This window comes from Nansenia antarctica (genome assembly GCF_963989245.1).
Source record: "Nansenia antarctica genome assembly, chromosome: 5".
In the NCBI taxonomy this organism is placed as follows: Eukaryota; Metazoa; Chordata; class Actinopteri; order Argentiniformes; family Microstomatidae; genus Nansenia; species Nansenia antarctica.
Genome location: NC_137690.1, coordinates 65,811,544 through 65,835,947, shown reverse-complemented (window position 1 = coordinate 65,835,947; position 24,404 = coordinate 65,811,544). Strand labels below are relative to the sequence as shown.

Here is a 24,404-nt window from a genome sequence, read left to right as displayed (position 1 = left end):
CTACCACAGCTACGCAGACGACACTCAACTCTTCCTGTCCTTCCCCCCGTCTGATGTACACGTGGCAACCCGTATCTCAGCATGCCTCGCTGACATTTCAACTTGGATGGCTGACCACCATCTCAAGCTCAATCTTAACAAGACCGAGCTCCTCTTCATCCCCGGGAAAGCCTGCCCTCTCCAAGACTTCTCCATCACAGTGGAGAACTCTACTGTAACCCCCGCCCTGACAGCCAAGAACCTTGGAGTGATCCTGGATAACCGACTATCCTGTGCGGAGAACATTGCAGCAATGGCTCGCTCCTGCAGATTCTTCCTCTACAACATCAGAAGGATACGACCATTCCTTACCAGAGAGGCAGCGCAACTCTTGACCCAGGCACTGGTCATCTCCCGCCTGGATTACTGCAATGTACTCCTGGCTGGGCTCCCCGCTTCAGCCATTAGACCTCTGCAGCTCATCCAGAATGCTGCTGCCCGGCTGGTATTCAACCTCCCCAAATACTCGCAGGTCACCCCTCTCCTTCGCACCCTGCACTGGCTCCCGATAGCAGCTCGCATCAGATTCAAGACCCTGGTGCTTGCATACCAGGCAGCTAAAGGGACAACCCCTGCCTACCTGAAGGAAATGGTAACCCCCCAAACCCCTGCCCGCTCACTCCGCTCCTCCACCTCGGCTGGCCGACTGGCCCCACCTCCTCTACACAGCAGTCGGGCTGCCCGATCACGTCTCTTCACAACACTGGCTCCCCGCTGGTGGAACGAGCTCCCCACGGCTGTCAGAACGGCAGAGTCACTACCCATCTTCCGTCGTAGACTGAAGACCCATCTCTTCAGGTTACATCTTAACTGCTCCTCCTGAGAAATCTTCCGACCCTCACCATTACGTCTCCTAAAGACACCCGCTTTCCCCTCTACTGTGTCCCTAAGAACTTCTATTGCCCCCCTTGTACTGTTTCTCAGTTTCTCCAGTATTTTTTTTTTTTTAAAAATAAAGTTTTAGTAGAAGGCGATAGGGAGAAGGTTTTTCCTTCTATCAGTGGCCCCGGGCCCGAGCTAGATTACTCTTCCTGCAACGAATGATGGATTGCTGATTCACATGCTTAGTATTCAAATGTATTGATTGTAAGTCGCTTTGGAATAAGGCGTCTGCTAAATGCCAAAAATGTAAATGTAAATGTAATTTGCTGTGACTTGACCAGTTTTAGCTATAAGGCAATACAATAAGGCTGCCCTCTGAACTGTCTAGATTTTTAAAAATACATCCACAGTAAATCAATCAAGATGCAACGTTCTTCAATACAGTATAGTTTTATTTCAACCAATAACAAAGCAACTGAACAACACACACAGGTGCAGTAAGTAGAGATTAAATCGAGTGAAGTCGAAGTGTCAAAGTCGAAGTGGTTTACGTTCGTTGACAATCAAAAGATTAGACAGAGCAGGCAGGTAATTATAAACCATCAAGTCAGTGACCAGTAGACCAAACACAATATGCAGCATGAATTGGATACAAATAAATACATCAAATAAATATTACTGATACGTCACATGCTATGGAATGTATCATTCAAGTACAAGAGGTGTAAATACAGTGAATATTGACATAATAGATGAGGAAACTTTCTGTCTGTATTTTCATATATTTTTGCAATGAAATCATAGGACATTACTATCAAAAGTGCAACAAGTGCTATCACTTAGACATTGACTGAGGAGCAATACATATGAAAAGGGATTTCTTTTGTCAGCAGATGCTTTATCACTACCTCTAACAGAGGTAATATCTGATCTGAAATAAGGTAAATAAATCATATCAATGCAATTCATTGTCCACTCACTTCTCCATATTTTATCATTAACAAGTAAACTTGCACAGTACATCAGATCCACCATTGACAATGCCCATCACAAACCAAACACATCTAAAAATGAAAGTGCAATTTCAGTACATTTCTGTTTCATTCTAGTTTAAAGGCCAACCCCCGGGATCCCTGCAACTCAAAAAGATTCAAAGGTATCAAGAAATTATTGTAATTTGTAATGCTTGTATGCCTTGCAGTCACAAATGACGGCTCTAACGTAATAAACCTGTATGCCCCTATGGGGAAAGAGAGGCTTGTAGAGTCATGACCCTTTCAAGTTGTCAATTCATCGTTCGCTGGTAGGGGTTCCTGCATGCTCTGGGCATTACTGACTTATTTTCGCAAAGACACACCTTGGCCAAAACAAGGCCATCTTATTAGTTTAAGATGCGTTGGATCCCGGATTTGGCCTTTAAGTACATCATAACAAATGTGCAAAGGTGCTAACTAGCTTATACAACTGGGAAAAAATATATATTACTTCTAAATTCCATGAAAGACGAACTATCTTACCTTATCATAACCAAAACAATCAGGATATATTACTCTGTTATGTACAGTATTTGTTGTTATAGAAAATGCTGCTCTCATTCACTGTCATTCCTTAATAATAATCTGATAATCTGGGATTGGTACTATAGTGTACATCCATATCACTTTAAAAATGAATGATATATAGCCATAGATTATTGAAGAATATATCTTATGAATGCCATTATTTGTAAACATATTAGTTTATTAATTTGTATACTAATACTAGTTTGTATTAGTAGTATTAAGTATTAGTTTAATACTTTAGTATACAAACTATACTATGGTTTGTATACTAAACCGAACTAAACTAAACTGTAACACTGTATCGCTTCAAAACTATTGATTCTTAAAGGATATAACTTCCAAGTGCCTCATGCCTCATTAATATAGCTTCAAAACATGATTAAAACTATCAATCTCATGGATGGTAAATCCTTGTATCCATAGCTCTCTATCTACGAATTTGAGAGCGGTTACATTTATTCAGCCCCATCCCTTAGCTGTTACTACAGGTATTTTGTTAAAGTGCTATTTGCATGTGTATTTGATCCATTGTTTATGTTCTTGTTGGTACAGTAGCTCACTCTTTACAGGGATGCAGAGATGACAGAGTGTGGCTTTAAAGCATGTTGGGTCACACTTGACATTAGTTGCCAAATTACTAAGCATCAACAGTAACACAATGTTACTAGAGTAATCACAGCGTTCCTAAACAGGTAGGGCAACATTCATGTCAAAAGTTTCCAAATGCGTCCCTCTATGAAAACCTGCTGACTGCCCATAGGACCTGTCTATTGAGATTCTAACTACAGTATATCAAACGCAGGTCATTTTCACACATCTAGACCATGTTAGCTCACTGAGCTAAAGCCTGAGATTTAGCTCTGAGAGCTGACACGAGTCTTCAGGTCTCAGACAAGGTTATTCATCACATGAGCAAAGTTCACCGAAACATATTTCACCCTCCTTTGATATCCTCCCCCTTACCTGTGTAATCCAGGTCATGGCATGAATGTGACAATTAGGGATGAAGCCGACCTGTCTCCATGATATCTATAGGAGCTAACATGAGTCTTTGGGTAGGTTACCCATCACACGTGCATAGGTTGAGTAACTACAATGTTCAACATAACAAGCACAGTATAGGTTCATGCATTAGTGCATTAAGCAAGACTTCTACACGCTGACCTCAAATCGATCCTGCTCCTCTGCTGTGGTTGCCAATGTTGCTTGCCTGCAAACTGTCAGGTAGAATATGAGAATGGGTTATTGTAGGTAGGCACCAAAATATATCTTATTTCTCCAATAAACATGATTGAGGTCTTTAGGCATGTATTGCACACAGATTATGCTTTATGCAACTCCATGCTGTATGAGCCAAGCTTATCACCTAGGGCCATGTGTAAACTATGCAGTATGTTCAGCATGCTTTTGTGGATAATCACTTGGTGACTCACCCTTTTTCTTTTGAAGTATGACACAGATAAGGATGACAAGAGAAATGATGACAATGACTGTAGTGGCAATCACAGATGGGGAAGTTCTGTCCACTGGAAAGTGAAACAGAATTCCAGTAAGCATGTGTTTGTATTTCCCAAGAAGAGGAAGAGTGAAAATGAAACATTCAATGGAACATTCAATGTTATCTGTGTGCATAACATATTGACAGTGCATAACATGTTCATATTGTGTTTCCTCATTGTATTTTATCAGCCATCCAACATTGTGCTTCTCAAAGGAGCAGGAAACTACCTAAAACTCAACACAACAACTCTAGTGTCCAATGGGAGTGACTGATGAGGCTTTGGTAAAAAATGAAACCTAACTCGTGAGATCAGATGACAGCATTGCACTAATACCATTACAACATGACGCTGGTTGCTGCTGGTGATGATACTGTTTAAAGGGTTTGTTCATGTATATGTTGTAATGGTATTAGTGCAACGCTATCATCTATCAACTCAGGAGTTAGGTTTCATTTCAGTTTCATTTTTACCAAAGCCTCATGATTCACTCCCTGTAGTTTCCTGCCCCATTGAGAAGCACAATGTTGGATGGCTGATAAAATACAGAGGAAACACAATGCCAAGTGTTCTTTTCAAGCCTTTGTTTCAACTAACACATGGTCTGAGCATTACCTTCTGCACCCTTGTCAACCTCTCTAGAGAAAACTGGGATCCGGATCCGCTCTTGTCTCTGTGACCTCATCCCTTGATTCACAAGACAGTAAACGTATCCCCCCAAATAAGAAGAATGTCGAAGGGTCAGGCTGCTCATGGTGGTGAACGTTTGGTCATCATTTGAAACAGTCCAGTTATTGGGCTCAACTGAGAGGGATTCCAAAGTAGCTGAGGTGTTCCATTGGATCACTGGGGCCGGTTTGCCTGTGGCCGAGCAGTTGACCACAACAACTGCTTCGGATCCAGTGGTCATTTGTTCCATTGTAGAATTCACATTGGCTATACCTTTGAAATTGTGAAACATAACATTAGCTCCAAGTGGTGTCATTCTTTGCATTTTAAAACCAAAAGCATACGGTAGCCTACAGTAGATAATGAGTAACTGTGTATAATGGCTTAGTAAATTCTCAGTGGATTGTATATTTCCAAAAGGGGCTACCTTGCCATTTGATAGTGTAGGATAGAGACAGGTACAGCAATTAAATCATATGTAGTAGGCTATCTGGAGTAACTTAAGCTAAATGTGTGAACTAAAAGTTAATTCCTAAATCTGTAACGTGTTACCTTGTACAGTAAGACAGGTCTGGTTGCGCCTTGACCCACTGGGATAGACGTTGAAGGAGCAGATGTAGCACGCTTCGTCCGTCCATGTGACATGTCTCACTGTGATGGAAGTGGAGTTGAGAGACGCCTGCGTTAGAACCACCTTGTCCTGATGCGGGTCAATGATCTGCTTTCCAAAGCGCTTGCTGAAGGTGGCCAGGTTCTCCACGGAGTCGTCTTTGAACAGCCTCTGCCAGGTGACCTGCAGGACACCGGTCTGGTCCGTGAGAGTGCAGGTGTACGATGCGTCCCCATTGTAATCAACACGGGTGTCTCCTTTGGCGACGACTTTGGCGACAACTATCCCAAGGAAGCCTACGGGTAAAAATACAAGCATCATGAGATAGATATCGTGACGTTAGAATTATAAGGTTCTATCTCAATTTTTGTCAACATTTAGTTTTTTTGTTTTTTTTACATAATCTGATTTTTTCTTATTTTTTAAATGTTGACATTTTTGAGTTAGTAATTCATAAAAAACAAAGGTTCCATCTTACTAAAACATAATGGAATGTAAAAACTTTGACGCTCAATTTCTCTGAACTGCCCTAAACGGAGATATATAGGTATAGAACCTTATAATTCTAAGCTCACGATATGTCGACACAAACCGGATACCTTGATGAATCATAAAAAAAGGGTTATGAGCTACAGAGAATTTGATCAAAGTGTTATTAATAACCCAACGTATTGTAGTATTATTATTATTATAACGTAGCTTCTTTGGTCCGAATTAATAAACCGTCCACTGAACTAAACCCGCACAATTTACCGTTCGACAGCCAGGATAGAAAAAACAGAGGACACCTCATGGTCAGCCTTGGCTTGGAGACAGTGTTTACCTTCCCTCAGCTGGTCTAACCAGGACCTTTAATACTCATAATCATGTGATCAAGGAATTCCCCGTTAGTTCCAGTTTCCCGGTTGGTTCGCAGGGGAGGTGCAATGTTACTCTCTCTGCGTCTCATTCTCATCTCATCACTATGCAGAGGCACTGGCGGACTCATGGGGGGGGGAGGGGGGGCGACCGCCCCTCCTGGTGCCCCCACGGTTGAAAAACGTCTCTCTTGAGTGCCCCTTTGAGTGGCAAAAATGCCCTTTTGAGTGGAGAAAATTAGAGGACGTGCCCTATTGGTGCCCCTCCAATGGTCTAAACTTGACCATGTGCACTGATGGGGTCCCATGTTGTGCAGTAGGTGCCCTTTTTTTCTTTTCGCCCCTGCCCTTCAAACAGCCTGAGTCCACCACTGTGCAGAGGTCCATTGCCTCAGAGGGTAACGATATACTGAAGACTTACATTTCTACTGCACACACTCTTGTGATCTTATTGTCTACGGTTATGCTGCTAATACGAGTATATTCTATGATAGTGATTATATGATGATTATAATGATATGGTATATGTTATTATTTGATAGTGGTTTCAATAGTAGGCTAAGTAGAGGGATCAGAGTTACTTACCGTAATATGTTTCTGAAAAGAGGAACCATCTGGAGAGTCATACAGAACATAATATGTTGACTAACGGTCATTCCCAGCCTTAGTCAGTGGTTGGAGTTTTGGATCTATTTACTGTATGAACTGTCGTAATGATACTTGATGATACTACTTCATTTCCGTTTCTGATTCTGTGATAGCTCCAAATTCACCATAATGAATGTGTGCGTGTGTGTGTGTGTGTGTGTGTGTGTGTCTGTCTGTCTGTCTGTCTGTCTGCACGTGTATCTTGGGAAGTACCTGTCTTACATTCTGATTCGCAGATTAAATCTTGGGTTAGTGTGGTTAAATATATTCATTTGAAGTGTGTATTAGTCAACATCTTCCTTGTATTGTTAGTAGGAAGTTTACACAGGAATCATGGGAGTGGCTCAGTGCTTGTGATCATTAGAAATCACCTATCTGTTCAGCTAAGAAGAAAACAACTTACTGTGAAAAACCAGAGGACTTTCCAGAATATCACATGAAAATATTGTTTGACATGAAGATATGAGAATTCATATTAAAAAAGAAATAGACATTTTAAAACAGATTTTATATGAGAGAAATGTGTGTGATATTGCAATAGATAGTTGTATTATTAGCAGAATTGTATTCCATAGTAGTAGTATAACAGTAGTGTATAGCCTACTGTATGTAAGAAGGCAGGGGAAAATCAAATTATAGTTTAATACTATATACTGTTCATATTATACTGTTCATATTGTTGATACATGTTTTTTTTTTTACATCTTTAATACCAGTGTATACCAGGGTAAGTACCCCTGAGAACCTATGGTTCATAATGGCCCATAGGAGCAGGAGCCTATCTCCTGTTTCCGTAGCGTGAGGCGGCATTTTGTACAAGTACACCCCCTGGACATGACGCTGGTATATCGCATGGTCTTACCCCAAATCCAACCCTTAATGCTGAATGACAAGCAGGGAGGCATCAGGTACCACTTTTATAGCCTTTGGTATGACTCAGCCAGGGATCAAACTCAAACCCTCTCAATCTCAGGGCGGACACTCTAACTGCAAGGCCACTGACCAGGGTATAATGCACAACTGTATTCCAAGGGCTGATGGAACTTTGTTTATATTCCATTTAGTTCCAGATGATACCACAAGGGTTCAGTATCTTACTCCAAAGGTTTGGATTTGAAATCAAACAATTATAATGCGTTACTGTATGATGAAGTGCCATCCAATGAATTTGGAGCCATTCATATGACATCTCTTTTTGCTCAAATTTTGGATTTGGTTAGGGATTAACCCTTGCCTATAGCATAAATTACCAAATTCCAACAATTGACTGACAGGTTATATAGCAAAAATTATTTTTCTTTATAGCCCAATGTGCAATGTGTAGATTGCAGATAAGAATAATATTAACTTTTCTTAATCTTAATCTGAAAACATATATTATTTTGTATTATTTTTCGTCCAAGGAATATATTTTGGTTACTGCATCAATATCAGTGAATAAAGTACCGTTATCTTTTTGAAGGGAGTGCTTTTAAAGGTTTCCCCAAACTGGAAGTTCCATATAAATACAAAAGAAGAGGGGAGCGACCTTGGGGTTACTGGCTAGCCTCCCTAATCACAGTTTGTAAAGGTGATTTTCGTCACCATCACAAACTGTTCAAGACTTCTGCTTCTGGAATGCAGTACAGTGACCTCTAGTGGTCACACAGAAATGTCTGGCATTTCTGTGAGGTGTCCTCAGGGATTTGTGTTTGTGTCAATGGAACCACATTGAGGCATTGTCCTGTGTTTCAGCTGATTTTTAATGTAGCAAAAATAGGCTTTCAAGGATCTTAACCACAAGAGATCAATGTGAAACTACCACTAGTTTCCGTATGCTGTACAGCTGTACACTCAGAGGTGGAGCTCTGCCGCTGTAACTCCCAGTGACATGTCACCATCTGCCAAAGTAGAGCCAGGGGGTCATGGCAAGGGGTCAGGATAGTCCGGTCCAACAGTTGAGTAGAGTCCATTAGTTCTTTCTGTGAATATGCCGTAGGGTTCAATGTCTTGTTGCTCCTACAGAAATAAACAAACTGACTCATCAAACCGACTTTACATTTAGTCATCCCTATACCTGTAGGGATATAGTAATAGTTACACTATTACTTCAGTTCAGTAACAACTTTGTATTATATTTTGTAGTACTGTAATTTGCTAATTGCATGATATATGGGATTTAGCGCTTTGTACTACTACACAAGTGGAAACATTCAAATTACTATGAAAGTACAAAGCACTAATGTCCTATGTAACAGCATGTTAACAATGTTGCAACTATAGTAATAATAATAATTATTATAATAATAGTGTTCCGACACAGATAAAAAGGCAACTTAATGTAAAATTACACAGCCTCAACATATATCAAACTGTAAAAAAATCACTATTAATGAGACAGTTGGAAATGTAAATACTGTATATATCAGTTTAAAGATCATCTGAAGAATCATCTTTCTCTTCCAAACATGCAACAGCAAGCAAAAATAGGGTTTACAATAATAATAAAAAAATATCAACCTCAGTGGACTCTTGGGAGGGGCCACATACTTCTAGCTGTGTTCTCCTGTTGGGCAAAACAATGATTCACAGAAAAACAAAACATGATTTTAAAGACTACATATGTACATACTATGTGAAGCATTTGTTTGTGAATATACTGTATGTGTGTGTGTGTGTGTGTGTGTGTGTGTGTGTGTGTGTGTGTGTGTGTGTGTGCGCGTGCATACGTGCATGTGTGTATGCATCTATTCTTGACAATGCATGAGAGTGTGTTCTTTTTCAGTGTACAAAGTTTGAGGCACTAGTGGTCGACTAGCATTGTCTTATAGTTGACATACTTTACATTTCAATTACACATACAGTGGTTTAGTAGATTAATTGCAGTGCTGTTTTTAATGCAGTTATATAATTCCAATGTTTCCAGAAGTATTTGTAATTATTTGAATAGCAAAGCTGACTAATACTCATTAAAGCATCTTTTTTTTTCACTACCAAGCTGATGAAAATTTCTGACCTGTGTTGAAAGTTCCACAGAATTAGGCCAACAGAGATCATGACAGCCACAGTTGCTGCCAAGCCTATCATCACCGCAACACCACTGCTCTCTGTGTCCTGTGGCAGATAATGAGATTCTGGAACAGAGAAAAAATATCATCAATGTCTTGATCCTGTACATGACTCTACTCTCGTCACCCTGCCATCCTATTATTAAGGCATTGCATTGTTGACAGCTGCTGAATTTTAAGATTTATTGTAGATCCCCAAATAGACCCCTAACTGAATTATGACAGCTGTGAACACTTAGCAATGGTCACTTAACTTGGGATAAGAACAAAGATCACAAAATAAGACAGCGACATTCACAGTACATTAAGGTATGCCTGACAAATGGGTGAAGAATTATGTATAAACAGTACTGTCATGCAACATCCACTCATTGTGGTAAATATATTTGTACTGAATGAAGTACAGCCCCATCTTACCATTGACAAGAATTTTGAGATGCCACGTATATACTCTTTCACGAACTACACACTGACAGTAGATGTCGATCCCGTCGTCAGATGGTTTTATGTGGCTGATATGTAGAAAAACACCGCCATTCTTTGGCTGTAGCGTGACCCTGGAGTCACAAGTGTTGTCTCTGTCTGTATCGTTTTGGTCATACCGATAACCCACTGCACACGTACCACCACCACTCATCTGTCTAGTAATATTACATGTTACATATGTAATAGACTGAAGGGTGTCGTTTGGGCAGACATGTGTGATATCTGGGTCTGTTGTTCTCAACGGTTTCACTTGAGATTCTACAAACAAAGAGGAAAAAAAGGTTTTGTGATGGGATAGGTGTTATTGAGCATGAGTAGAGTGAAGTGAAAGGACACTTTCTTTCGCAATGACTAAGTGCATTAAACTGGAGTTCAATATGCATTAGACAACTGATGCATAGGAAATGGAAATGAATCACAATAACTATACAAAACCATTTTTTTCTGAATGTTTAATGCAAGAGGTTGTTCTCAAAGCTGAGTTCATACTTTGCTGTTTAGTGTTTTAAGAATAAAGCTTTGAATCGTAACAGTTATGCTACCAATCTTAACATTTTGTTTGACATTATTCTGTGTGTTTAAGACAACAACAGTTGTCCCACTTACCTTCAGTGGCTGTGCAGACACCCCGCAGAAGGAGAAGGAGAGCAAGACTGAATGCGCCTCCACACATCCTGACCAACTGCAGAACCAAGAGTTAACCAAAAATTGTCTGCACAGACCGACAGCAGAATGGGACATTAATCCAATGCCATATGATATATATGTATAATAAACCTACCTACCTACCAAACCAAACCAAGTTCAAGTGATGCTCCTTTAACAGGTTTGACACAATTTCTGACAGGTCTAGGACTGCTGTGAGCTGAGAGGAGGAAATGGTCCAGTATAAATGTCTAGTGCTAGTTTCACAATGACATCTCAACTCACTGACTTGAATTTTGACTTGAACTCTGTGATGGCTTTGCAGGGCATCCAGCACTGCTAATGAAGCACACATCAATAGGTATATTTCCTGTTGAAGCGACAAAGTTAGATTCAATCACCACATCAAGGCTGGGGGGTACTGTACTTATAGCATCATGTAATGTAGTGGTTAGTCCAACTCCCCCAGTTGCATTAGAGGAAATGGCACCTCCTCGCTCTGTGTTCCTCTCTAGCTTCTCACTTAACAAAAGGTCAGGCGCAGAAACTAGAGAAACAGTCACAATTAGGCGCCGTATACGAAAGCATATAGGAAGATAAAGGTACATAGGCATTGCATGTGTACGCTGAGGGTCACAAGCAACAAAAAAAACTATGATGGCATGATGGCTGTGACATAGACAGACATGGATGATTTAATGTCTATTCATGAAGTGCCATTTATTGTCTTCTAATCACAAATGAATAGATAACATTTAACATAATTCAGAACACAACAGAGTTGGAGTGTCCAAAGGAATAGAGTGGTCTCTTATATTTCTGTCTCGTCTCCTGTTCCGTCTTACTCCTGACTCCACCATGGTTGGTTCGCCTGTCTTGGGTCCTTCAGTATTGTGTGCAGGTCTGGCCCTACAGAGGAGCTGAGTAGCGTGTTCAGTCACAGCTCCCTCTCTCCAGTGTACTGCATGTAGAAGGCAGAGAACCCCAAGGCTGTGAGTGCTGTCACCAGGGCAGTCAGAACCTTCTGGATCCACAGGCAATGGTCCAACTTCTGCTCTATTCTGGAGCTGCTGGCCATCACCTGCATGAGCTGAGGGAGACAGAGGATGTCGGGTGAAGCCAATGACCCTTTTCACACTGAACACAGCCTTCAGACTGTATATGCAAAAGAATTGTCCTCTTTGTAGTTGACCTTACTGTATCAACAACACATCCTCCTCTGATAGTTTTTAATCGTTTTCTGGGGTTCTTTTCAAAACATCTTTGACTGTAGCTAGTGTCATTAGCATATTAGTGATACTGTTTGTCATGAAACACACCATGAAAACATCACACTATTGCACACCAATAGTGTCACTTCCTGAATTGTGGTGTCAGCTCCTTGAACGGTGCACACTTCAACTTGTGAGCTCGAAACCACAATATTTAAACCATCTGAAACTCTTTGTTTCCTTCACTATCTTCTCAAACCTCTTAATAAACCAAACACGACGGGCAAACAAGAGTTCAAGCCTAGCCCTATAGCGAGTTGCTCCCTTTAGCCCAATTCAGTAATGGCCTGAGGTCAGAACTCACCGTGGTGTGCGTGTCTTGGTGGCCGTTGGTCCCCAGTCTGAAAGAGCTGTTAGTCATTGGACTGAGGGCAGGCTTGAGGCCCTCCAAGATATGACATCGCAACCTGAAGGAAAATAAAACATTAATGACATTAATGACACAAGGTATCATTGACTTTATTCAACCAAACGGACAATGAGCGCGGTATGGTTTTTTATCTAAATTCTGTGTTAACAGTTCATTTGTACGGATGCCTGATGACTCTTCATCCATCATAATGCAGTAGCTGATATTTGTTTACCGGTGCTCCACTACTTTAGCCTTTGGGATGTCCTTCCAGAACTGAGAGAGATCTGTACCCCCTCCGCCATTACTCTGCTCCATCTCGGCAGCCATGATCAAGAAGCGGTCCTGAGGAGAGGACAGGGAGCCTGACGATGAAATCAGAGGGGAAAGAAACCAAGCATAGCCAATAAAAGGAGAGCATCCATCCTACATCTGAGACAGGTGGGGATGTTTCATGTGAATAAAGTGTTTGTATTCCTTAGAGACAGAGGAGATTCAGTGGTACAGTACCTCCATGCAAGGACACCATGATCTCCACATTTTTCCCCGCCTCACAGCTGCTGTTGCTGGGCTTCACCCTGTACCTATCTGGGGCTGTGGTCCGCACCTGAGGCCACAGATATGAGGGTCTTCTCAGAGAAGAACATTGTCATACACAGCGTAGGTGGATGTGCTAATAGATGCTACTAGATGCTGATCTAGTTGCAGTAAAGCTTTTTAAACTGGGGGGGCAGGGCAGCTACCTTCCATCGTTGTCAAACTAGTCTTGTGCATAGTGTCAGTAGCATACATGCATAGACGCAGGGACGCATGACATAAATACAAAGTACAGGACCAACCTTGTAGGCCACTTGGTTTTTGGTAACATTGTTGAGGATGATTAGGCATCTTTTTTCACTCTCTCTGCAGCCAAAGCACAACTCCTCGGCAGGACTGTAAAAATTAAAGAGAGAAAAGAAGACCTACAGCAAATACGACCACAATAGAGTGTGGGTGGGCTAGGGGTTGGTAACTACCGGTATGTGACTCTGGTGCAGTATGGGTATGTACTTAACACAGATAGCATGAACATACACCTAATCTATCGTGGAAAAACACCTCAAACAGAGCTTGGGGCCAAAGCTAACCTGATATGGAGTAAAGTGCCTTTGAATGTGGTGGAAGGCCAACGTGCTGCTTTGGCTCTGCCAGCAGCATCCGCGTCCCCATCCTCTGCAAAGCAGACCTGCCACACACAGACAGATTAGGACGGATACAAATAGTTAGGGAATAACAATTACATAGCTGTCGTTGATATCATTATTACTAGGAGGGAGCCCCCCCTCCTAAATATCGTTGTATGGTACCTGTACTGTATTAATGACAATAAAGACCATTCATTCATTCATTCATTCATTCATTCATGAGATGTGAGAGCACAATCATTTTCAGGATGAAAATCTAAAAGGCTGTGATATGGGAATAACCTTTCTGGGTCTGAGGGCTGGAGAGTTCATCCCCAGGTTCTCTTTGCCCTCTGGGTCTCCATCTTTCATCTCCGTGTCGTCCTCATGTCCAGGCTCAGATATGGGGTTCTGGAAGTCATCATCAGGCAAAGGGGGGTAGCTGTACTTGAAGGGGTCCTGTTTAAAAAAAATAAAAAAATAATCATGTGATCAAATAATGTGTATCAAGACCTACAATACCGTTTGTCAAGTGCATTCACGTTATCAGCACATCGGCATAAATAGGTGTTCTAGAATTTGTCGCTTTGTGACTGTGGAGTGGAAGATTGCAGGTCCATACTGGAGGCTTGGGTATTAGAATTTTCAAACCGGTATAGCTTCCCTCCAAAATACTGCAGTATACGGTAATACCTTTTAGTGGACTTTCATCATGACTCAAACTTCTACAGCAAGTAGTTTCTCTCTCTCTGGCCATCGTTACCAGACCAGAAGTCCGATTTATGACCTCCTCCTTACCCTCAGACAAACAAGATCATGCCTTGTAATGCTTGTGTACAAATCTAACTTGGATGATGTTTATTAAACAAAGGGTTTATATTAATGGTATAATAATAATAAATCGTATAATAATACCGAAAAGCTAGATACAGAGGGAGATAGCATGGATGGTATTAACAGAAATAAACCAGTTTAAGCTAAAATACCTTATTCACGTGGTAATACCTTATACCTGTTCGACCCTACCATACTGAGCATTTGTGGGTGGTACAGTGGCAGAGTGGTACGTACAGTTCCTCCCATGTGAGGTGGAAGATGTTCTTGGCCGATGTAGGTCTGGACGTCACTCTTGGACACAAACTTGACCTTGCTGATGGCGTCTGGACCCAACCAGGTCTTCACTACCTTCCATGCCGCTAAAGGGGATTGCAGGAGTTATCAAAACTGTGATACAGGCTGGTGTTAGTACAAGCAGTGACAGAGATGCAGTGCAACCAAAGCATGACCTACTTTGAGGAACTCACCATTCATGATCCATGGCATCTCGTACATTATCATTTTAGCTGCGATTAAATTGAATGAAACAAAACGGATCATTACTTATCATACTGTACTCTGGCAAATGATTAGTAATTACATTCTGATGGCCAAAGTTGGTTTCATTACGTCCACCTAGTTTTCTGAGGGAGCACATGAAATGCCTGAACAGTTAATAACTGAACACACTTTACAGTACAGTTACTGTAGATACTCACAGAGCAGTTTTGGGCAGTACACTTGGAAGCAATTAATCAAATACTTCACAAAATCCATGTCCTGCATTAGAGAGGGGAGATTTTCATTGTTCATCATTTGAAACCATGTGAGAGGGAACTTTTTCTGTACAAATGCAGCTGTACACTTTCCCTGACCAGAGTTAGAGCCCCGAGCTAAGATATGACCCAGATAGGGTCTGGGAGGATACCTTGTCTCAATGTACTAAACACACTGCTTCTGTTTGTTCAATCTTACAGTATGGCCTGGAATACTTCTAAGAAACATTATAAAGCAAAATAATTAATACATATGAGATGCAATATCTAGTATATCAGAGCTGGTCAAGCATACTATCTTTGTCATATTGAACACTAAAGTATACAGTATAGAATTAATGTACACATACACTACCAGGGTTGGGGGCAATCCCATACATTTCGGGAGTGAATTGAATTCCAATTCGGTAATCAAATTATTTTCCAATTACTCTTTAATGCATTGAACAAATCTGACTATCTGTGTGTACTGTAGCTGTTATTGTGTGTGTTCTTTAACATTTTTCGGTAAATTAAAAATAAAAAGCTTTGGACTTGAATTGGAGTTTCAAAACACTTCCTGAATTGATGGAATTTAAAAGGAATTAACTACACATGCAAAGTGCACTCTACGTCATAACTATGTGTCTGACTTATAAACAATACATGATCCAGCATATCGTTATATCATTATGTATAGTCTCTCTCTCAAAAAACTATGTTCACTAATTCCAAGGAATCTATGATGTTCGAACTTGACCCTTGACCTACATGTACTGCCTGAGCGCTAAGACATGTCATATGGCTCCCCACAATCGTCAGCTGATTTAAGAACAGCCTAAATGCGGTTTAAGGCTTCTAGCATGTTTGTAGGATAGAGAAATACATTGGCTGAAAACAAAATGGAGCATCATGGGGAATTTTCTTTAGCCTTATGAAATCACACACAAAAACAGTAGTTGCACTTTACAGTAATTGAGTCATACACATGCACAAAGAAAGTAAAAGTTTACCTTAGTGTGCCTTCTCAAAACAGTTCAAGAGGAAATGAAAGACAAGAATTAATGAAAACTAAAACCACGCTGTCACAGGATATTATCTTAGCAAATTGATACTAATACTTTGGATGATGAAGCAAAAGTTAAGGACATTCTCAATGAGGGCCTTGGATTTGGAATGCTGATGTGAAAAGGACAACAACATTATCCAGATAAACACAGTGGGTGCCTGTCAAGTGATAAAATACCTCTGCACAACATTATGATTTGTATCTGCATGTCCAGTTGTTTAAGGGACTGAAAAAGGCATTCATATCACACCTTGCGTATAAAGGAATAACAGTTATGGGCATCATACATTTGAAAAGGTACATTAAAAAAGTGAACGTCTTACGGTGTTACCCAGACCAGACTCGGACATGTCGAAGATCACGGTGAGGGGCATTCCAGGTTCACGGTGGACGTAGCGCTCCAACCAGAAGGCCACATACTTCTTCTTCTCCTGTAACATCCGCACATCCTTGACATGCAGCTTAACCCTGAACCAGACTGGGAATACAACAAACTATTATCGAGAGATAATTATTTCTTTAGGGATAGTTCACTTTTACACCGCAGTCAGATGGTTCCTTACCCTGAAAGTTCATGGGCCAGAAGAAACTGTAATCCATAGTTTAGAGGAGGTGATTTGGCCACAAATATTGAACTTTGTCTTATCTGACGTGGGTGTAAAAAGTGAACTATCGCTTTAAGAGGACCATCCAGATTGTCAGTGAGAGCATTTGTCTTGAAAATAGAAAATTCTGAAAACCTACACAGCTTGTTGCCCTCTTTATCGTAGCCATGGAGATAGTGCATGCCGGACTCAAATAGAGACTTCTGAACACAGCTTTCGTCAATGTCTGGAAGAGGAGATCAGGAGTCATAAATTAACCAGAGAATCAATACTCACAAAAACTAATGTGAGGCCAACAATCCTAAAACAAAAGGTTTGTTAGTGTGTATATGTGTAAATGGTAAATGGACTGCGTGCACTTATATAGCGCCTTTATCCAAAGCGCTTTAGCACATTGACACACCAATGGCGGCAAGCTACCATGGACGGCGCCAGCCCGCTCACTGGGAGCAATTCTTTTGGTTTCAGTGTCTTGCCCAAGGACACTTCGACATGTGGCCAGCCGGGGCTCAAACCGCCGATCTGCCGACCTTGCGATCATTAGACGCCGGCTCTACGCCGGCTCTACCTCCTGTGCCACAGCCAGTCTGTGTGTGTGTGTGTGTGTGCGTGCGTGTGTGTGTGTGTGTCCTCTGTTACATCTGCATAACCAAACAGAGGCTTCTCTGTTTTGACTAGGCCTATAACAATTGCTATCATTGTAGACCAGAGTTGGCCATTACATTTTACACTACCAGTGAGAGAGATGTGTCACCATTATAAAACAATAATATCTTACTGACTTGTTTTTCCTGTCATATCTATTTCCATGTCATTTAAGAAACAACAACAACATACAGGAATGTATTGTCTACAGTGGGTAGCACATGTTATGAAAACAATCAGGGTTAATCTGTTAAAGTATGTCAGACATTTGACGAGGGCATAATCATGATTTCTGATCATATCTATTGGAGGCATGATGTCCCTGAAAAAGCGAAAGTCAACCAACCGTTCAGCTTGAATTCCTTTCTCCACTGAAGACTCTCATCTACCATTTTCAAGGTGTCATTCACAATGTAGTGTTTCCACTCCAGATAACCTTCCAGGAAAGCATCATCTTTCCATAACCTGTCCAAGTCCCTGGAGTCATACCTGTCAGATGAGTCTGGGTGGAAAAAAGGGGTTTAGTATTGGCAGACTTTCAGATGATCAACACATCTAGCTACAACACAGCAGAAATTATTTAACCTGACTATTGTGAAAGATAAATAATAACAATTATAATCATAATAATCATCATAATGCATTTATTTTGTATCACACTTTTCTCAGTACTCAGACACTACATTCCATTGAGAGAAAGTCAAACAAAAGAACAGTCAGTAAAAACAACAAGAAAAAATAGGCTAGTTAAAGATTAAATTAAATATATGGGTTATGAAGGATGAGAGTGTGCTGAATTATTCGAAGTGGTTTGGGAGAGTGTTGATAAATACTGAATAGCCTACTATGAAATAACACAAGACATTTCACTTGCTCAATTGTGATACAATTCTAACCTTGATTTTACACATTACTGTACAGACCCACTACACAGAGCAAATTCAAATTGCAGTGCCCTGAGAAAATCAAACTAACCTCTATGATTTGATAGAAAGAAAGGCATGCATTGCATATTTTGTGTGAAGACAAAACATTGTCTGTGTATTGGTCCTGCAGCCTTATTGCAACAGCTACCCAAGTCTCAACTTTGCCAAACAAAGAACTACACCCCACACCAACAAACCAGGATATTTTGAAGCAGGTTTTTATCCAGCGATCGAGTGTGCTTTTTCTTTTTTCGTCCATGCATGTGTGCAACCCGAGTGTGACGCAAACTCGGCTGTCGTAACTATGTGGGGCAGTGGTTTGTGGTTCATATCCAACACACTTGAACGTGTCTGTATTCGCACAGCCCACAATGAAGTTGTTGGTGTTGCTCTTTGTTGATTATTGCTCCTGCACACAGCACATTCAACCTCATTTGACAGCATCTGCATCAGCCGATGTAAAAGTCGGATGGGGGGCGTATTATAAATAAATACAATTAACATAACATAAGTCATAACTCTCACCTTGTGCATACTCGGTACGGAATCGCTCTCTTGTTTCCTCGATTTTCCTCTGAATATCCTGTTTGAGTAGAGATAGAGGGGCTGCAATTAAACCTCTGCAACTTTTTAACGTTTTAATTTATTTTAACAGAATATGTAGTTGCGGTGTGGTGTCCTTTTAACCTACCTGTCCTGACTCAGTAGATCCGACGTCTGCCATGCTGGCTTGAGACTGGAAACGAGAAAGACCAGTGTGCCTGTGTACCTGTGTACCTGTGGCCTGATCGGTGGAGTGACTGGAGAAGCGCTTCAGAGATCCTGATCGGGATGCAGTTCACATTCAGTCCACTAGTTCAGTAACGGGAGACTAGACTACGGGAACAATGTCAGGGACAAAAATAAGAACGTGGGGGAGCCGACCGCGGCGTGCCTGTCGAACGACATCTCTGGCATGCTCAATTTGATTTCTAGGCAATAAAATGCATTGCATTTTTAAAAATGCATTATCTCCTTTTTATTTGACATTTGAGTGAATTATGTCATGTCTTTTTCACTGGTATCCATCCGGATCCCACAGCGGTGCGTGTGACGAGGTATTAGTCTGTTGTACCACAAGGTGGCGCCAGATACACTTGAATGGAATTGGCTGTTTTCTCTCAAGGGGTTGTGGGATTTCTTTGTAGCATGGTGGTGATTCGTTTGTTGCTGTTCCAGCGCGGAGGTCGTGAAGGTAATCTCACATTGCCTCAATATGTCCGTGCATTTATCCACACCGATGATGCACCGTCCATATGACCTCATGTACATTTCAGACCTGCTAGACCAGGATCCCCCTTCTTTGTAACGATGATGTCAGAAAGCTTCCTGCTTAGCTAGACAGATAGCTTCCACCCTGTGGGGTTGTGGGCTTGTGTGTGTGGTCGCTTTATCTTGTCCTGTTCTGTTACTCCTCCTAGGTAGCTGCAAACTAATCCACGGCACGACATTTTAGAAGCACCTTCATCATCATGGTACGTTGCGTTGGTCATTTGAGAAACACACACCAGTGACTGAAGTATTATATAATATACAGTACAGGCCAAAAGTTTGGACACACCGTCTCATTCAATGTGTTTCCTTTATTTTCATGACTATTTGGTACATTGTAGATTCTCACTGAAGGCATCAAAACTATGAATGAACACATGTGGAATGATGTACTTAACAAAAAAGTGTGAAATAACTCTAGATATGTCTTATATTTTAGATTCCTCAAAGTAGCCACCCTTTGCTTTTGTTGTTGTTAATACATTTTTGTTGTTGTTGTTGTTAATAAAATATATAATAATAATATTAAATATATATATAATAACATATTATTATTAACACATATTATATTTAATATTATTATTATATATTTTATTAACAACAACAACAAAAATGTATTAACAACAAAAAAGCAAAGGGTGGCTACTTTGAGGAATCTAAAATATAAGACATTTAGAGTTATTTCACACTTTATTGTTAAATACATAATTCCTATGTGTTCATTCATAGTTTTGATGCCTTCAGTGAGAATCTACAATGTACCAAATAGTCATGAAAATAAAGGAAACGCATTGAATGAGAAGGTGTGTCCAAACTTTTGGCCTGTATATTATATTATATAATATTACTGTATATTATAATATAATGCTGAAGTATTATACTTAGCACACATTGAATCTGTGTCACTTTTGATGATGTCTGTGTTACTTTTGATTTTCGCAATCATGCAGAAGATATTGAAACATCTCTGTTATGTTGTCCTTCACAGGAAGACCTAGGTGGCAGTGCCCCTTGGTTCACTGACCCAGTCTATGCTCGCTATTGGCAGCACTACCAGCAGGCTATGGGCTGGCACCTGAGGCACCAGCAGGCCTACAGAAAGGCCCTGGAGGCCGCCTACGGCCCGGGCTACTCCCAACAATACCCCAGTACCCCTCAGCGCTACGCGGACTGGCATGATGAAGCCAGTGGGGGTAGAGCCGAGGAAGGGGTCACTAGTCGGGCCCGTGTGGAGGAGTGCTTGGAGGGCGAGACAGACAGCCAGCGGGACGGGTTTGAGGACAGTGATTCGGACAGCGAGATCATCGAGTGTGACGTCAGTAACATGGAGATTACAGACGAGCTACGCCAGTACTTTGCCCAGACAGAGCGGCATAGAGAGGAGCTCAGTAAGTGTGTGTGTGCGTGTGTCTGGCTGTCTGTGTCTGTCTGTGTCTGTCTGTGTCTGTTTGTCTGTGTGTGTCACTGAATGTCTTAACAAGCAGTAGCATTTTTTAAGAAGAGGGAAGGGCTAAAGGGCATTCTCACTCCGAATGCAATTTTTCCACGGATGCTTGTGCTGGGCATAAACTACACAATTTTACTACAATGTTACTGTCGAAAACATTGTCTCTACCAAAAACAGCGAAAAATAGCGAAACAGTCCACATAGGATTAACTAGACCAGTATTGTCTACCATTATGCCTAATTATCTACCTGTCCGGCTGTCCTGTCCGTCTCCAAAAGTGACACGAGTGTCTCTAGTTATGATTAGGCTACATTCTACAGTTCATGACACAGGACTTCCGTTTCGTATTCAAATGGTCCGACTGCGACTTTGTCATAAAAAAATGACGAATTCTCCAATTTGATTGGTCGTGATTTTTAATGAGTGAATTTCTCTCTCTCGCTCGCTCGCTCGCTCACTCGCTCTCTCTCTCCTGATTGGCATTCACCTGCCCAAAAACAGCACAACCTTTGATCAACAATGCACCGCTACAGATGAGGTCTCAATAACGCATTGGCACTTTCTCCACAAGAGACAGTGATGATGGGCTATATTGTATAACCCTGCCAGTGATGATGGGGTATATTACAGGGTTTTAAACATATTTTGGTAGACTATTTCAGCAAGTAGCCTATAAGCTTGCTTCTCTCCTTGGATGTACTTAGCCTCATGGAATTTTGTGAGGATGATATGAAATGCTAAGGACTTAGCCTAGTTAGAAAGTATAGTGGAGGGAGGTCAATGCAAGGCCGTCACGCAGACCTGGTTTGATGGGGTTTAGTTCCCCTTCCCTCAGATGCAGCTGGTTGGGCACAAATCAAACAATCGATGACTGAACTGTGTTGCTGGTTTGTTTCCTTTTATGAAATGGTAAATGGACTAAACTTTTATAGCGCCTTTATCCAAAGTGCTTTACAACGGCCTCTCATTCACCCATTCACACACACATTCACACACCAATGGCGGCAAGCTACCATGTAAGGCGCCGGCCCGCTCACTGGGAGCAATTAGGGATTCAGGGTCTTGCCCAAGGACACTTCGACATCGGCTCGACCGCCGATCTGCCAACCTTGCGATCACTAGACGGCAGCTCTACCTCCTGCGCCACAGCCGCCCCCGAATGTCTGTGAAGATGGGTGGCCTAGTGGATAGTGAGTTGGACTGGTGATCAGAAGGTCATGATTTCAACTCCCAACTGGGAACACCACCACTAAGTGTGCCTTTGAGTAAGGTACTTAGCCCTAACTCGCTTTGGATAAAAGTGTCTGCTAAATGGTAAAAAAAAATGTAGACCTCCAACATTCTCTCCACCTCATGGTCAAGCTCCACAATGAGCGTTGGTAAACTAATAGAAGTGATAGATAAATACTGACATTGGCTCTGATCATATTGCTGTGTGATCAAGCATACTATCGTACCATTATGACTACAGTGACTGAGTCATGAATCTGACTTCTCTCCTGCAGAGAAGCAGCAGCAGATGGAGGAGGAGCAGCATGGGTCCTATGTGTTGGCCGACCAGGACATGCGCAAAGTCTCCTGGCGCAGCACGTTGCCTCCGTCTGAGAGGCCAGGCGAACGGCGGGGGGTGGAGATGAAGAAGCTGTACGGGGAAGACTCAGCCAAGATCCAGGGCATGGAGACCGCCATGCAGCTCACCTTCGACCGGAACTGTGACAGGAAGCAGCCCAAATATTGGCCTGTCATCCCCTTGAAACTGTAGGCCAAATACTACCACGGTCACCCCTCTGTAAGGCCAGCTTTAGACGTCCACCCGAAAACATACTGGCGAAATGCTCGTCTGACATTCTCTTTCACCTACAGTATGGCCCAAGCGCTGCTCCATAAATCAAACCAACTTGCCTTCGATTTACAGTAAAATCATAATAATGGTCCTACTCCCTCTCACTATAAGATTTTATGGTGACTAATATCTTGGGGCTAAGTTCTGTTTCTTACTGTGATTCTTACTCCTTTTTTTTGTTACCCACTGGCCTCATAATTTGATGACGCATGCATAAGATGCAGGCACAACAGGAGAAGGATGACATTTGCATAATTGTGTTGGTCAGCAGTAAAATGGAATCCCCTTGTAGATGTCGATTGAATTTACAAATCAGCGTTTCTATCTAACGCCATCTTCAGGCCTCTTTGTTGTTAGGGAGCATATTTCATGTCAAGGTAACAAGATGAGGTATCAAGTTGGGATGTCACCAAAAAACCTAGCAGGATGCTGCATAAAACATGCATATTTCGCTCCTCTATCTGAAGAACCCCTATTACTGCACTTAACTATACATGAAGAACGAGCTGCCGCCATTTCACAGTAGACCTGGCTAATGTCGTCATCTTAAAACTGGTTCATAGCCTCCCTCACAGTTCTTTATAATGTTGTCTTTGCATCTTGTTTGAACAGTAAGACTGTCTTTGCTCACAGCAGCATGTTGTGTCCCATGTCTCTGTTTTATATCAAAAATATTTAGTATGTTTTTTAAAGAATGTTGTTGATATGGTTTCTAATAAAGTACACTGTGATTAAATGAAACATTACCAGATTGTGTCTCAGCAATACCAGGCTCAAGTCATGAGGCTCTTACACTATGGGCCGGTTTCACAGACAAGGCTTAAGCCTAGTCCTGGACTAAATCACACTTTCAATGTAAAATCTCCATTGAAGATGCTTTTTAGTCCAGGATAGGCTTAAGCCTTGTCTGTGAAACTGGCCCTATATGGTAGTATTGGTACACCTGAACACCACACCCATATGTGCTTGTTGAACTTCTCATTTCAAAACCATGGGCATTAATATGGAGTTGGTCCCACCTTTGCTGCTATAACAGCTTCCACTTTTCTGGGAAGACTTTCTACTAGATTTTAGATTAATACTTAAATGCTCTTGTGGCTGAATGGGAGCAAATCATATTATGCTTGTGGGGATTTGCTCCCATCCAGCCACAAGAGCAGTAATGAGGTCAGGCACTGACACAAAGGTGTTCGATGGGGGTGAGGTCAGAGCTCTGTGTGCAGGACAGTCAAGTTCTCCCAGACCAAACTCGGCAAACCACGTCATTATGGACCTCACTTGGTGTATGGAGGCATTGTCATGCTGAAACTGGGAAGGGC

General features: G+C 41.5%; 3 protein-coding genes across 5 annotated transcripts; 1 reads left to right on the top strand and 2 right to left on the bottom strand.

Annotated features, from left to right (window-relative positions):
- Positions 1-3,575: 3,575 nt before the first annotated feature.
- LOC308158248 (OX-2 membrane glycoprotein-like) lies at positions 3,576-5,519 on the bottom strand (the record flags this gene model as incomplete). Its single annotated transcript, XM_080531843.1, has 4 exons — positions 3,576-3,640; positions 3,857-3,949; positions 4,538-4,864; positions 5,144-5,519. 4 exons carry the CDS (start codon positions 5,517-5,519, stop codon positions 3,576-3,578), a joined length of 861 nt encoding a protein of 286 aa, XP_080387969.1.
- A 3,084-nt stretch (positions 5,520-8,603) lies between these two features.
- LOC308157291 (motile sperm domain-containing protein 2-like) lies at positions 8,604-19,299 on the bottom strand. Of its 3 annotated transcripts, XR_013937443.1 has the most exons (20): positions 19,175-19,299; positions 19,009-19,066; positions 17,904-18,059; positions 17,052-17,138; positions 16,631-16,785; positions 15,203-15,263; positions 14,972-15,010; positions 14,739-14,863; positions 13,971-14,126; positions 13,632-13,729; positions 13,344-13,437; positions 13,015-13,111; positions 12,740-12,869; positions 12,460-12,562; positions 11,029-11,974; positions 10,846-10,921; positions 10,171-10,497; positions 9,702-9,819; positions 9,206-9,251; positions 8,604-8,704 (listed from the first exon to the last, which is right to left on the bottom strand). XR_013937443.1 is itself a non-coding variant. In XM_080530826.1 (15 exons), exons 1-15 carry the CDS (start codon positions 19,205-19,207, stop codon positions 11,822-11,824), a joined length of 1,545 nt encoding a protein of 514 aa, XP_080386952.1. In that variant the 5' UTR covers positions 19,208-19,299; the 3' UTR covers positions 10,727-11,821. The 3 variants fall into 3 exon arrangements, 1 of the variants encoding a protein (XP_080386952.1); XR_013937442.1 differs by having other exon boundaries at positions 10,846-11,974; XM_080530826.1 differs by lacking the exons at positions 8,604-8,704; positions 9,206-9,251; positions 9,702-9,819; positions 10,171-10,497 and having other exon boundaries at positions 10,727-11,974.
- A 354-nt stretch (positions 19,300-19,653) lies between these two features.
- On the top strand, positions 19,654-23,805 carry gemin8 (gem (nuclear organelle) associated protein 8). The gene is made up of 4 exons (XM_080530530.1): positions 19,654-19,717; positions 19,944-19,997; positions 20,783-21,182; positions 22,748-23,805. Exons 2-4 carry the CDS (start codon positions 19,995-19,997, stop codon positions 23,002-23,004), a joined length of 660 nt encoding a protein of 219 aa, XP_080386656.1. The 5' UTR covers positions 19,654-19,717; positions 19,944-19,994; the 3' UTR covers positions 23,005-23,805.
- The last annotated feature ends 599 nt before the right edge of the window (positions 23,806-24,404 follow it).

Bases quoted from the DNA above. Each gene is read 5' to 3' on its own strand.
- gemin8 (XM_080530530.1), top strand. The intron at 21,183-22,747 runs GTAAGTGTGTGT...TCTCTCCTGCAG, and splicing joins GCGGCATAGAGAGGAGCTCA to AGAAGCAGCAGCAGATGGAG.
- LOC308157291 (XM_080530826.1), bottom strand. From the start codon at position 19,207: ATGGCAGACGTCGGATCTACTGAGTCAGGACAG. The intron at 12,870-13,014 runs GTACTGTACCAC...TTTCATCGTCAG, and splicing joins CATGGTGTCCTTGCATGGAG to GCTCCCTGTCCTCTCCTCAG. The intron at 12,563-12,739 runs GTAAACAAATAT...ATTTTCCTTCAG, and splicing joins GCTAAAGTAGTGGAGCACCG to GTTGCGATGTCATATCTTGG.